General features: G+C 41.0%; 1 protein-coding gene across 4 annotated transcripts in view; it reads left to right on the top strand.

Moving 5' to 3' along the window:
- LOC133516534 (uncharacterized) overlaps nt 1–14,036 on the top strand; it is an 80,217-nt gene that overhangs the window by 17,615 nt on the left and 48,566 nt on the right. For all 4 annotated transcript variants that reach the window (XM_061849524.1, XM_061849525.1, XM_061849526.1 and 1 more), the window contains 11 exons: nt 691–860; nt 2,329–2,543; nt 3,540–3,702; nt 4,916–5,141; nt 6,562–6,666; nt 8,050–8,161; nt 8,361–8,513; nt 10,205–10,323; nt 11,432–11,629; nt 12,291–12,473; nt 13,720–13,818. In XM_061849524.1, coding sequence (XP_061705508.1) covers nt 691–860; nt 2,329–2,543; nt 3,540–3,702; nt 4,916–5,141; nt 6,562–6,666; nt 8,050–8,161; nt 8,361–8,513; nt 10,205–10,323; nt 11,432–11,629; nt 12,291–12,473; nt 13,720–13,818 — 1,743 coding nt within the window. The remainder of the gene's footprint in view (nt 1–690; nt 861–2,328; nt 2,544–3,539; nt 3,703–4,915; nt 5,142–6,561; nt 6,667–8,049; nt 8,162–8,360; nt 8,514–10,204; nt 10,324–11,431; nt 11,630–12,290; nt 12,474–13,719; nt 13,819–14,036) is intronic.

Here is a 14,036-nt window from a genome sequence, read left to right as displayed (position 1 = left end):
TGTTCCTGAGTCATGGGTGTTTTCTATGTATTTAAGTATTTATAAATATTTATATATTATATAAATATTTATAAATACTATAATTTGTGTAATAATGTCCTATAATATTTATTTATTTATTATTTATAAATATAAATGTATAATTTAATTTGACCCTGCCTATGAAGCCGATGGCCCCGGGTTTAAATCCTGGTAAGGGCATTTATTTGTACGATGAGCGTGAATATTTGTTCCTGGGTCATGGTTGTTTTTTACGTTTTATATATATCGTTGTTTAAGTACTCACAACACAAGCCTTATTGAGCTTACTGCAGAACTTAGTTTGAATACGAATGTCCTACGATGTTTATTTATTTAATGAAAGTTAATAAGACTTGGTTTTTTCATGACAAGAAGCGAACTGGTGACTCAACATTTAAGCGAATTGAGTTGACGCTCGAGCGACGCATGTAGCGGGACGCGTGCGGTGTTCATATTAAACAAATGTAAACGTATGCGAGTGGCCCGACTGCACAGAGCTCTTTATCGCTTGCCGCCACGCTACCCGCCCCTCCGCTCCGCTTGACTGTTCTGCGCCATCGTCTAAAAAGCTTATTCATGTTTCCCACACGAAATTATATGCGTAAAAATACTTTTGATACGCAAACAGAGATACCAAAATAATCTAGCTAACATAAATTATTGTTCTAGGGCGAATACAACGAAGACAAATACAGAACCCTGCTCCGCTACGTGCTACTCTCGGAACAGAACTTCACCACATACGTAGAAGTCGACGCGAACGACAAAGCGTACAGTTTGACCCTCAATGCGGACCTTACTAACAACACTGACGTTTCCATGGACGTACACTTCGACCAGTAAGTATTTTTTCTCCAATATACTCGGGAATGTTCACCCTATTGTAGCAAAAATAGTACGGGAAATTCTTCGTTATGGTCAAACACAAATTAAAAAAAATCAAACCATTATTGTCGTATTTAAGCGGGGAGTTATTACTGTATTGTTTTTTACTTTTTTAAAACTTGTATCCACTAAGAAAAACGCAAACAGCCAATTAATATACACACACATTCTACGCGACCTGGTCAGCATCATTTCCAGCTACAGGATAGAATCGTATAAGATCGAGCGAATACTGGTTGATAAAATCGAAGACTATAAAACTTTTATTTTTGTTTTTTACTTAGGCGTGCACATACAGCTTACATTGCACGATTATATTGAATGAACGAATATTGAATGGTACTTTATGGCATAAAAAGTTGTGTCTTTAACGTTTTTTTAATAATTAAAGAGGGAAATTGTTTTTGATGTGAAGGGTCGATTTGAGTGCTGGTTGATGCTCGAATTATTATTTTACCTGATTTTTTCGCATGTTTGGAGAAAAGCACTATATATACCTCGGAAGGAACAGGAACTCGTTAGTTCTTTGTCGAAACTCGTCCACGAATTGCTCTTTCCTGGCCTCTGCAATGATGTACATTTGTGATGTGTATTTTAACATAGATTGTTACAAAAACATGGTACCATGGTGCCAACGGTCTTGTTAGAGACGATGGTAAAAGGCCTGACGGAATGTTGGTACTTTAGAGTATGGGATGGGAAGTCTCAGGCAACCTTGTCTGTTGTTTTAGGCAGGTGCCTAACACGGTGTTGGCAGAGGTCCTTACCTGTATACCGTCCGTGTCCGTCGTTGTCCGTGTAGATATCTTAGTGCCACCCCATATTCCAAGCACCGGTATTGGCGCCGGTGGGGCTGCATCCTCGGTCGAAAACCTAGAGCGTCGCAAATATTTCATTACTTACTACATATTTGCGGCGTTTGAAAAATCCTTCTTCCTCGCGTTGTCCCGGCATTTTGCCACGACTCATGGGAGCCTGGGATCCGCTTGGCAACTAATCCCGAGAATTGGCGTAGGCACTAGTTTTTACGAAAGCGACTGCCATCTGGCCTTCCAACCCAGAAGGTAAACTAGGCCTTATTGGGATTGGTCCGGTTTCCTCACGATGTTTTCCTTCACCGAATAGCGACTGGTAAATATCAAATGATATTTCGTACATAAGTTCCGAAAAACTTATTGGTAAGAGCCGAGGTTTGAACCCGCGTCCTCCGGATTGCAAGTCGCACGCTCTTACCGCTAGGCCACCAGCGTTTGAAAAACGATGGCATGTAACTATAAGACTGTTTTGTGTAGTCGGTTCATTTCTCGATGAAGATTATTTGTTAAAGACTTATCTTTCTTCAACATGTACTGGTTCCGAGCAGTCTTCTCAGAACTCCAACCATCAATACCCTTCTCACGTCGAATATCCCGTTTCTCGTAGACTCCGCGACGTCCACGTGTCCTACAAGCGCTGGCTCACCCCCCGCCAGAAGCGGCTCAGCGCCGCCTTCAACTGGGACGCGAACCGGGACCCCTCGCAAAAGGTGTCCATCGACATACAGCTGGATAATAAGGGGACGTGGCACCATGGAGGGTACCTTACGCTGTATTACCCTAACAGGATGGTTAATGGAGAGTTTGAGTTCTTATTGAAAGGTTAGTACGATTTTTTTGTTGATACTACATCGGTGGCAAACAAGCATACGGCCCGTGTGATGGTAAGCAGTTTACGTAGCCTATAGATATCTGCAACTCCAGAGGTACAACCCGCACCCTTGTTGAGGTCTAGTGTTATTTGGCTGCTGTTTTCTGTAAAGTGGAGGTACTTCCCCAGTTGGGCTCTGCTCTAGATCTGGAATGACATCCGCTGTGCTGTGCCCTACCACACAAAGCAAAACAGAGATAAAGGCACATTCACAATGCCCATATCTCTCTTTTGGACGTAGTTTAAGGACATACCCGAGCTCGTCGTATGGCAACTAGCTATGCGCCTCAGTGTCGGTCTCGTTTTATGTATTTATATTTAACAAAATTATATTATTATATTAATTAAATTATTATTATTATTATTTATTATATTTATTAACTATATTATTTATATTTATTTGGGCCTGTGCCCAGCAGTGGGACGTATATAGGCTGAATTATTATTTTTTTATTATATTTAACAAACATTCCCGATATTACAATGTTAATATTTATATTTTATTAAAGATAATTTGAAATAGAGGTACGAGTAGATTATCAAAAAAACTTTGTAGCGACGTAAATTTACTGCCATCTTTCGACACACAAATTAAAACTTTTAGAACGCCATTTGACTTTGATCCTTATTATTTTACTGATATGTGTTCAATTTATTAAATATCAAAAAGTGGCGCCATCTTATCGGGCACTACCTAAAGGTTATGGCGCCATCGCTCGAAACGATGTTGCTATACATTTGGCCTTTGATCTATTAGATGGCGCCACTTTTTGATATTTAACAAATTGAACACATATCAAATGGCGTTCTAAAAGTTTTAATCACGTGTCGAAAGATAGCAGTCAATTTACGTCGCTAGAAAGTTTGCTTTGACGTTCCACTTCCATTTCGAATTCTCTTTAATTTTATGTCCCTTTCAATCTATTCTTAATTTACCGTTATTCCAGATTGGTTCTGCGAATGGCACGTCCGTATGGGCTGGGCTCCCGAAGCCAATGTACTGTGGCGCGTCAAAATGTACTCCGAGGCCAAACAGGAGACAGTCTACGCTCTGCTGTCTAGTATGGACACCCCATTCGCTGGCTGGAAGGACACTAGCTTCAACGTTATGTAAGTACAAGCGATATTGAACTGTATAAGAGAGAGTGTTAGGTTGAAAATTGGGACAAACGTATTATGGAAAACAAAGCAAATTGCGATTTTGTAGGTGAAATATTGCGTTTATAGTTTATATAGTTGCTATACAATACTTTTTTTAATGCAAGGAATCGAATGGTACCATTATTTTTTTCCTTGTTGCATGTTTTTAAAAATCTTAAATATTGAAACTTTGAGGTCTTGTATTCTTTTTATTTTTCCCATATGTTATGGCTCATGCGGTGATAAATTGCTCATTTTCTATTTATTTCACTAGATTTTTTAAAATTTACATAATAGATACATGCAGGGGTATTACAATAACCAAAGAGAATTTGAAATAGAGGTGGATTGCCAAAGAAAATTTTGCAACCACAGTTACTTCCATCTTTAGGCACATGTTCAAAACTTTTAAAACGCCATTTGACTTTGATCCTTATTCTTTCACTGATATGTGTTAAATTTGCTAAATATCAAAAAATGGCGCCATCTAATAGATGCCCAGACTGGTGAAGCAGGGGCTAGAAGACTGTTTTTGCTCTGTTATTCAGCATAGACACGCCATCCGCGGGTTCGAAAGACACTTACTTGATGTTTGAATACACGGTAACCGAAATCGTAAAATAAAGAATATAAGGTTCAGAATCCAACACACTAGGTATGGCCCGGCATTTGTACAATTAGTGGTCATAAACATTTAATACTTCTTTGGTGGGGACCATATACATCTCCAAACTTAATGTATTAACTGGAGACTATACGTCTCTGTCATATTGTATAATATACTTGACTTGGTACATACTAGTTATGTATTCTGTAGCATTAGTTTATGAGACTGCTAGTTTAACAGTCCAGACGCGGTTTATTTATTTAGTATAAATTTTATTTTGACACTTGGAGAGACTTTACACCTCCAAATTTTATTAATATTAGTACTCTGACATTGGGGACCTTTTACATCTCCAGATTTAATGTGTTTTTAACCATAGAGACTATACATCTCTATTGTATTGTAGTAATTATTTATTTTAAGATTATTATAATGTAATGTTTACCCAGGTATTGGCTGTTGTATTTTTTTTCATGTCACTATATGATGTTACTATAAATGTTGTATTGACTTGTAAAAGAGCCCTTGAGGCCTACTTGCAGAAAAAAAATTTGAATTTTGAATTTTGGTCACCAGGTGGCGTTACCACGACAACCTGCAAGCCGTGAACGGCAGCATGAACTGGATGGAGGACTACTTGGCGTTCAGCCTCCTAGCCGACTACCTGTTCAAAACCAACGAGTTCTACGGAGAGTTGAATGCGGTGGTCAACTCGACTATACCTACGTTGCCTAAGGCTGCAGCCATCGCTAAACATAGAGTGGTTTGGAAAAAGAGTGCGGATACATTACTAAGTTTTCAGGTATTCATATAAAGTTACCAATTTTAGAGAAAATACAGCCCGCCTGATGGTAAGCAGTCACCGTAGCCTATGGACGCCTGCAACTCCAGATGTGTTATATGCCCGTTGTTGAACCTAAAAATACCCGATCCCCGACCCGATCGTGTCAAAATAGTCAAAAAAATTATAGATAGTTTAGACTAAGGAGAGACTTTGCCTCCTTGTGTGTGTTCTACCGCTTGTACAATGGGCTGTGCTCTGAGGAATTGTTTGACATGACGCCAACGGCCACTTTCTATCACCGCACCGCTCGCCGTCGGCAGGGAGTTCACCCTCATACCTTAGAACCTAAATGGTCGCGCACTGTGCGGTTCAAGAGGAATTTCCTCCCGCGGACGCTCCGGCTGTGGAATGAGCTCCCTTCCGAGGTTTTCCCGAGGGTCTACAGTATGGGGTTCTTCAAAAAAGGAGTGTACAGGTTTTTAAAGGGTCGGCAACGCGCATGTAACACCTCTGGAGTTGCAGGCGTCCATAGGCTGCGGTGCCTGCTTACCATCAGGCGGGCCGTATGCTTGTTTGCCACCGTCGTGGTTTAAAAAAAAAAAAAAAGACTGTCTGTCCAACTATACATAGTGAATTCTACTATACATATGTTGCCTAAGTGACCTCCTTCGCCTAACATGGCTAAAATAAAGGCATCTTAATATATTACGACCTAGCCTGACATGACGACCCTGCCATGGTACAAAAAATGTGAAGAGAGCAATAATTCACAAATCCACGTAAAAAATCAACGATTTCTGTATTCATTTACGCGTCTACATTTAGTCCAGGTCTTCACAAATTCATAATACTACACCGTTTTAATCTATCATAGAGCCTTTGATCATAGAGGTATAATAATATAGTTAAATTATTAAATGGGGCATGGGCCATCTGGCCAAAGTTCCATTAAGTGTATCTCGTTCGGTCATCTGACCGAACGAGATGCACTTATGGAACTTTCAGTAGGAGTAGCAGAGAAAGCGCTATTGTTTGTCCTTGTCACAGTCTCACTTTTTTTTAATGTCCCACCGTAAATTTTGTATATTTTATGGTGGGTAAGAAATAACCCGACCAAATTACATAGGTTGTTTTTGGTATGTTGTCAGGAATGTTAAAACGTGTTTTTAATTTTGTCGCATTGCGTATGTCCTGTCCCTTACGGGCGCACGCGTATAGCTCATCTATATCTTTCTCTTTATGATACTAGACTAAAAGAAGATGCCAAAACTGTATCTGTTGTACAGTCAAGGTAATAAATATCGGCGCGGAAAACGTGTCAAAAATAAGTATACACGCCCTTATTGCCCATACATTAAGGTAGTGTGTACATATTTTTGGCACTTTGTCCGTATCGATATTTAATACCTTGACCGTACCTACATTTGTTTAATTTCAGTACAACGAAGAGGGTATGCTGATGATAAACTCGTCGTGGCTTCTGGAGCGCGGACGGCAGGAGAACAACATCACAGGCACGGTCACCCTCATCACTCCCTTCCAAGTAAGTCACTCTTCTTCTTAGGCGTTTTACTCTTAACAGAGTGGTCCGGGCCATCATCGGATGGTGCTTCACAAAACGCCGCCATTCGTCTCTGTTGGCTGCCTTCCTGGCATTTGTGTGTCAACCCATCCACTGCAGCTTTGACCTGGTCCGTCCATCTCATTAGTGGTTTTGTTCGTGGCCTGGCCCTCTCCCCTAAGTACTCACTATCAACTCAATAAATAGGCCACTAAATTCTCTCCGAGGCCCATGCAAGGTTAAGAAATATCTTTTTCTCATCCTTATCTAAAAACTAGTACGAGAGCATCGAATGTGGAACTAACAATTTATGGTCTGTTGCACTAAACCATTGAACTGTTATAACATTTGCAATTTTTTTTGTCTAGGAAGTAGTTTTGTATAGTTCACTGCTGTGACGTTGACGGACTGCCGCTAATGGTGATTCATTCAACTGGCCTTTAATCTATAATTTTTTTGCTTGTGGAAATCCTGGACGTATAATAAACGACTAACTAACTAACAAAGAGGGTATTGGCCTCCGAAAAGTTTCCTGCCAATTATCGGTTTGAAGCTGAACGCAGATTCGCTTCTGTCGCCCCAGCGGTATCTGGGCCAACCTCCCGGCCGGCAGTCGGCTTTCCCAAGGACGCAATCCCCAAGGAGGAAACCCAATCCTTCCCCATTCTTAATAGGTGTCCAAACCAGCGAAGTCTGTGGGATTTCGTTTCGCCGATGATATTGGGTCCGCCCACCAACTCCTGGATTTCGGCATTCTTTCGTATCCCCCTCATGCCGTTGTCTCTCTTGATAAGTCCCAGAATCTTACGAAAGATCTTTCTTTTATTTCCTCTTTTTGTGTTAGTGTCCACCACCCACCAGGGTCTCGTAACCAAACTTAAGGATTGGTCGAATGACGGTTTAATAAATCCTTAACTTGGTGTTTCTGCTGAGAAGCCTAGACACCAGCACTTTTTGACACAACCACGATCTCACCTGATGGTAAGTGATGATGCGGTCTACGGCGGAGCGCGCTTACCTATGAGATGCCTATACTCTTGCCTTGAAGAGACCCAGATTGTACTCATGCGGAAACACAGACTCGGGCAAGGCATTTCCACTCCTTGGCAGTTCGCATAAGGAATGTTGAAACAAAACGCTTTGTGCGTTTGGAATACCTACCATGAAGCGATGCCGGAGTGCCGATTGACTGGTAGGCCGATGGTGAAATGAGGACGGAGGAATAAGGTAGTGCAGTTCCTCGGCACACTCTCCGAAATATATCCTGTAAAAGATCGTTAGACTGGCAACCTTGCGACGATGCTCCAGACTTTGGACTCGAGCATTCGTCAGACTTATAATAAACAACGTCATCTTCATTTACAGGGATACAGAAGCGGATTCTTAGACACAAAACTCGTATTGGGACACAAGAGAGACATCAATGGCGTCACTTTATTGAATTTAGAAGAGAAGAAGCGAAAGATCTTCGTTAATGGTAATACACTTTATTCAACTAAAGCTTTTTAATAAAAAATGTTAGGTTTTTTCGCTTTAGTTGATTTATTGTTAATGTACTTATATTCACTTCGGGGTTAAGAATATTGCAAACTCGAGTCTTTCATGCACCCTAGCCTGCGGCTGTAGTGCATTTGCAAAATTTCACTAACCCCCCTAATTGCATTAATTTCTTTCAGGTCACATGCGGCGCATCACAAATTGCATGTTGGTAGTAAATGTGACAGAACCAGCTGCGGCAGAGGCCTCTCACATCCTCACAGCCAGATTTGGCTTCGTGGAGGCCGACAGACATCTTGTAGCCATGGTGGTCACGGCTAACACTACCACAGGTTAGTTTTGTAGCGCGTTCATGTTAGCAGTAAATGTGACCGAGCCAGCTAAGTTTGGGGCCTCGCATATACTCATAGCCAGATTTGGCTTCGTGTTGGCCGACAGACATCTTGTAGCCATGGTGGTCAGGGCTAACACTACCCCAGGTTAGTTTTGTACGCGCGTCACTTCATGTTAGCGGTAAATGTGACCGAGCCAGCTAAGTTTGGGGCCTCGCATATACTCATAGCCAGATTTGGCTTCGTGGAGGCCGACAGACATCTTGTAGCCATGGTGGTCACGGCTAACACTACCACAGGTTAGTTTTGTACGCGCGTCACTTCATGCTAGCAGTAAATATGACCGAGCCAGCTAAGTTTGGGGCCTCGCATATACTCATAGCCAGATTTGGCTTCGTGTTGGCCGACAGACATCTTGTAGCCATGGTGGTCAGGGCTAACACTACCCCAGGTTAGTTTTGTACGCGCGTCACTTCATGTTAGCGGTAAATGTGACCGAGCCAGCTAAGTTTGGGGCCTCGCATATACTCATAGCCAGATTTGGCTTCGTGGAGGCCGACAGACATCTTGTAGCCATGGTGGTCACGGCTAACACTACCACAGGTTAGTTTTGTACGCGCGTCACTTCATGCTAGCAGTAAATATGACCGAGCCAGCTAAGTTTGGGGCCTCGCATATACTCATAGCCAGATTTGGCTTCGTGTTGGCCGACAGACATCTTGTAGCCATGGTGGTCAGGGCTAACACTACCACAGGTTAGTTTTATACGAGCGTTCATGTTGGTAGTAAATGTGACCGAGCCAGCTAAGTTTGAGGCCTCGCATATACTCATAGCCAGATTTGGCTTCGTGGAGGCCGACAGACATGGTGGTCGCCGCTAACACCACCACATTTTACGTTAATTACAAGCTTTTATCTAATTAGCGCTGTTAGTATCTATGTATGTTAATTAGTGTGGGTCAAATCTTGAAAGCTATACCTACTTATCGATTTCCGATTGAGCTGTAATTTTGCGTACATATGTAAATCGGATGACAATGCAATATTATGATGACATTGGAGCTGATCTGATGATGGAGACAGGAGGTGGCCTTGGGAACTCTGTGATAAAACAACGCAAACTAATTGTGGTTGGGGTTGTTACAATGGACTCGACAACTATTGTCTCGAAAAATATTATTATATGTATATATATAATAATAAACTACTACATGTTTTTTTTTTTTTTTATACTACGTCGGTGGCAAACAAGCATACGGCCTGCCTGATGGTAAGCAGTATCCGTAGCCTATGTACGCCTGCAACTCCAGAGGAGTTACATGCGCGTTGCCGACCCTAACCCCCTCCCACCCTCGTTGAGCTCTGGCAACCTTACTCACCGGCAGGAACACAACACTATGAGTAGAGTCTAGTGTTATTTGGCTGCGATTTTCTGTAAGGTGGAGGTACTTCCCCAGTTGGGCTCTGCTCTAGATCTGGAATGACATCCGCTGTGCTGTGCCCTACCACACAGAGCGAGATGATATTCACAATGCCCATACCTCTCTTGTGGACGTAGTTTAAGGACATACCCGGGTCACATGGGGACATGTTTTACTTTTAAGACTTTTGGTACTTTTATGTCGTCACAATCTATTAAAGCCCACCTACCCTCTTCTTCGATATTTCAAGTTTGAATTTCTATTCCACAGGTCTTGAAATTTTATTAAGGCTGATTTCTACGCAAGACTTCCACGTATTTGGACATGTCGCTCTCCCCATACAGTACCTCACCAGAGCCATGGTCACCGCAAAACGGGGGAAAGAGGAAGTAAGTTACAAGTGTCATTCATGATGACGCGCGAATTTGACAAATCTAACCATTGATGGCATGACAATAGGAACCAAGGCTCGCGTCCTCGTGAATGACACGATCTGTTCGCTATGTGCACGACTGACACGGAACCTAGCATCCGAAAATTTAGGGGAAGACGTCAATTCACTACGTCTTATAAAACTACTCCAAAACTAAAAACTACTGAACCGATTTTCATACGACTTTCATCTATCAATAGAGTGATTCCTGAGGAAGGTTTAGGTATATAACTTGTCAAGGTTTTGTGTAAATTGTTTGAAATATAGCGTTGTTGTCGGAAAAAATCACGCTGGCTAGGAGCTTTAATCGAAAACGCTGCCTAATCCGTTTGAGCTATAACAACACAATGTATGGTGGGGTTGTTTCTCATTCATGGGTCTACAAAAAAGTCCGCGATGTTGAATGTCTATCTATTGAAGATAACTTATTATACCCATTCCCAACTTCTAAAAAAAGATCACAATATATGTAGCATTTGCAAAGCTATTTACACAAAATACAGTATGAACAACCGTCAAATTAAATACGTTAGTTATATTAAGCATTTCATATAGATTACAATGGTCACTTACACCATACAATTTCAATTAATATTTCAGGAGTAATCGTAAATGAAAGTTTCATTTCGAGCCATATAACTTGTACGAAATGTTAAAGACGCTATTCTTGGCTGAAGGCTGATGACTACTTACCCCCACTGTGCACTTAGCACGTAGCCAATAGGTCCTCAAGAATACGGTATAGATAATGTATTCCATAAATGGGACAAATACAAATTTCTCGGTTAGCATCAGTCGCCAAACGTCATGTTTCCCACTGCCGTTCGCTCCGGTCGCTAGCTGTAAGTGTTTGTGTACTGACTGGTGTGATTTCAGCGCAATCTTGTTTTACAGATATCGCCAGAATATGTTTTACCTGTCAATCCTACGAAAATTTTCTTCTTTTTGCACTGGCGCCATCTATCAAAACCTTGACAATTGCCAATCCCATTAAACAATATCGGGAAAATTCCTTATCCTAATGCGTGACGATAACTTATAAACTCTATCTTGTTCCCCATAAGGTGGACTTCCGAGTAGGCTGGGCCTCCATGGACTTCGGCTTCACGGGCATCTGGCACTACCGCTCGCCCGTCACCTTCGTGTACGTGTACAAGCTGTACACTCCGCTAGAAGGGTTCGAAGAGAACGGGCTGGTGCTGAAGAACATATATGGAGATGGACTGGACTTGGAACTGTCTATACGATTGTCCACACATAAGGTACCTAAGCGTTTTACTTGACATCTTTGTAAATTGCATCAGTGCTTTCCTCAATACCTTCGTAAAATTATCTCCCATAGTTTCCTTTAACTCCCTCAAACTATCGGGTTCTTCTATCTTGTTATACTCTGTATCTTTAGGTATTTAAATAAAAGTAAACAAAATCTACCCTCAAATGGCTCCTTAAGCCAGTTGAGGGTAGATGTAAACATTACATGATTAAATGATGTAAGTAGGTTAAAGTCATGTCGTTCAGTGACAGATCCAGGCGGTTTTGTATTTGGTTGGTTAACCAATAAATGTTATAACTACCCGAAAATTTACTAATTGTTTGTTTACCTAAAGATACAGAGTTTTTTTATACTACGTCGGTGGCAAACAAGCATACGGCCCGCCTGACGGTAAGCAGTATCCGTAGCCTATGTACGCCTGCAACTACAGAGGAGTTACATGTGCGTTGCCGACCCTAACACTCCGCACCCACTGAGCTCTGGAAGACTTACTCACCGGCAGGAACACAACACTATGAGTAGGGTCAAGTGTTATTTGGCTGCGGTTTTCTGTAAGGTGGAGGTCTACCCCAGTTGGGCTCTGCTCTAGATCTGGAATGACACAGAGTACAGGTTAAAGGATGCTTTTGACAGGAATTATTTATTTTCAGTTCGGCATAGCAGTTCTATTCCTAGACGACGGTCAAGGCATCATAGACGTACTGAGAGAACGTTTCCATCCCACGAGACCGCCCCGCGATGACGTCATCATTGAGAACTTCGATACCACGGCTAAAGTCACCTTGGACACGCTGTACTACCCTACTGTGACCTTCCACGCGCATATTATGAAGGTAAGTAAATGGATTACGATATGGTATCATTCTTGAAATGTACTTTATTATAGTATTTTATGCAACCGTTGTTTAAGAGAGGTCAAAAAAGGCGAGTGGCGTGAGTAACAATTTGGCGAAGCCGAATATTGTTAATAAAGACGCCACGAGTATTTTTTGACTCAGTTAAACAACGATGCATATAATACTTTTTCTACGACCAAGCACTTTGAAATAAAACTGTAAATTTAACAAATATTTTTTATTTCATCTATCGCGATTCTGAAGGCAGAAAATTTTTAGTGACATCTTGGGCCATCACTGATATTTCTTCTGGCGTAGACACTAAGTTTTCGTCTTCATCCATTTCTACTTGAAAGACATACTGTTATTTAACAAAAAAGTTAAGTTTTTATTCGACAACCACAATAACCTCATTCAGAAGTAACAAAGAATTTAGGGTACGGGCGGGAAAATGAATGAATGAAATTAATAAACTTGTCTATGGTTCACTTATTTGTCAGAGATGACATTTAAAATAAGGCTGGCAACAATGTATTTCATACAATATTCTTTAAGTGGTCATTACACGAAGTATCGAAAAGTGCCAAAAAGATACTGCGTGTATGCAAAAATGCGTTTTTGGGGAATAGACTAAAGACTTGTCTTGACAACTATAAGGTAGGGTTTTAAAGTACGGGACTAGAAAAAATATATATCGGAACTACCTTACTAATGGCAAAGAGAATTCGAAATAGCGGTGGATTGTCAAAGAAAGCTTTGTAGCTACAGTAAATTTACAGCCATCTTTCGACACATGATTAAAGCTTTTAGAACACCATTTGACTTTGACCCTTATTCTTTTACTGATATGTCTTAAATTTGTTAAATAACAAAAAGTGGCGCCATCTAATAGATCAAAGGCCAAAGGTATGGCGGCATCGTTTCGAGCGAAGGCGCCATAACCTTCAGGTTTTGCCCGATAAAATGGCGTCACTTTTTGATACTAAACAAATTTGACACATATTGAAAGAATAAAGATCAAAGTAAAATGGAGTTCTAAAAGTTTTTATCGTGTGTCGAAAGATGGCAGTAAATTTACCGTGGCTACAAAGTTCTTTGACAATCCACCTCTATTTCAAATTCTCTTTGATTATAGACAGCTCTTAAACTGTCAAAACAGTTTTAGAGTCTTGGAACTTCAGTGAGTCCTACATAAGATTACAATCACCTATATTTGAGTCGAGTAACAATCGTTTTGTTCTAGTATGTTGGCATGGACGAGGAGGACATATTGGAACTGAATGCGACGCTGCATCTGCCTGACAAACCTGCGATCGTCCTTACTGACACATTCGTCTTGGTGGTAAGTTTATTTTAATAAAAAAATCTTATAAAAACTTCATAAAATAGTTCAGGTATCTTATTGTTTTCGTCATGAATTCTACTCTATTCGTACCAAATGGCACTTTTTGGATGCAACAGCCGTGATTAGTTCATGTAAATACAAAAATCGCTCCATTATGTGTACATAGTTCTCTCAATTCATTATTGATTCCATCACGGACTAGACTTAACTAAATT

Source organism: Cydia pomonella, chromosome 3 (genome assembly GCF_033807575.1).
Source record: "Cydia pomonella isolate Wapato2018A chromosome 3, ilCydPomo1, whole genome shotgun sequence".
In the NCBI taxonomy this organism is placed as follows: domain Eukaryota; kingdom Metazoa; phylum Arthropoda; class Insecta; order Lepidoptera; family Tortricidae; genus Cydia; species Cydia pomonella.
This window is presented reverse-complemented; position numbering and strand designations above follow the sequence as displayed.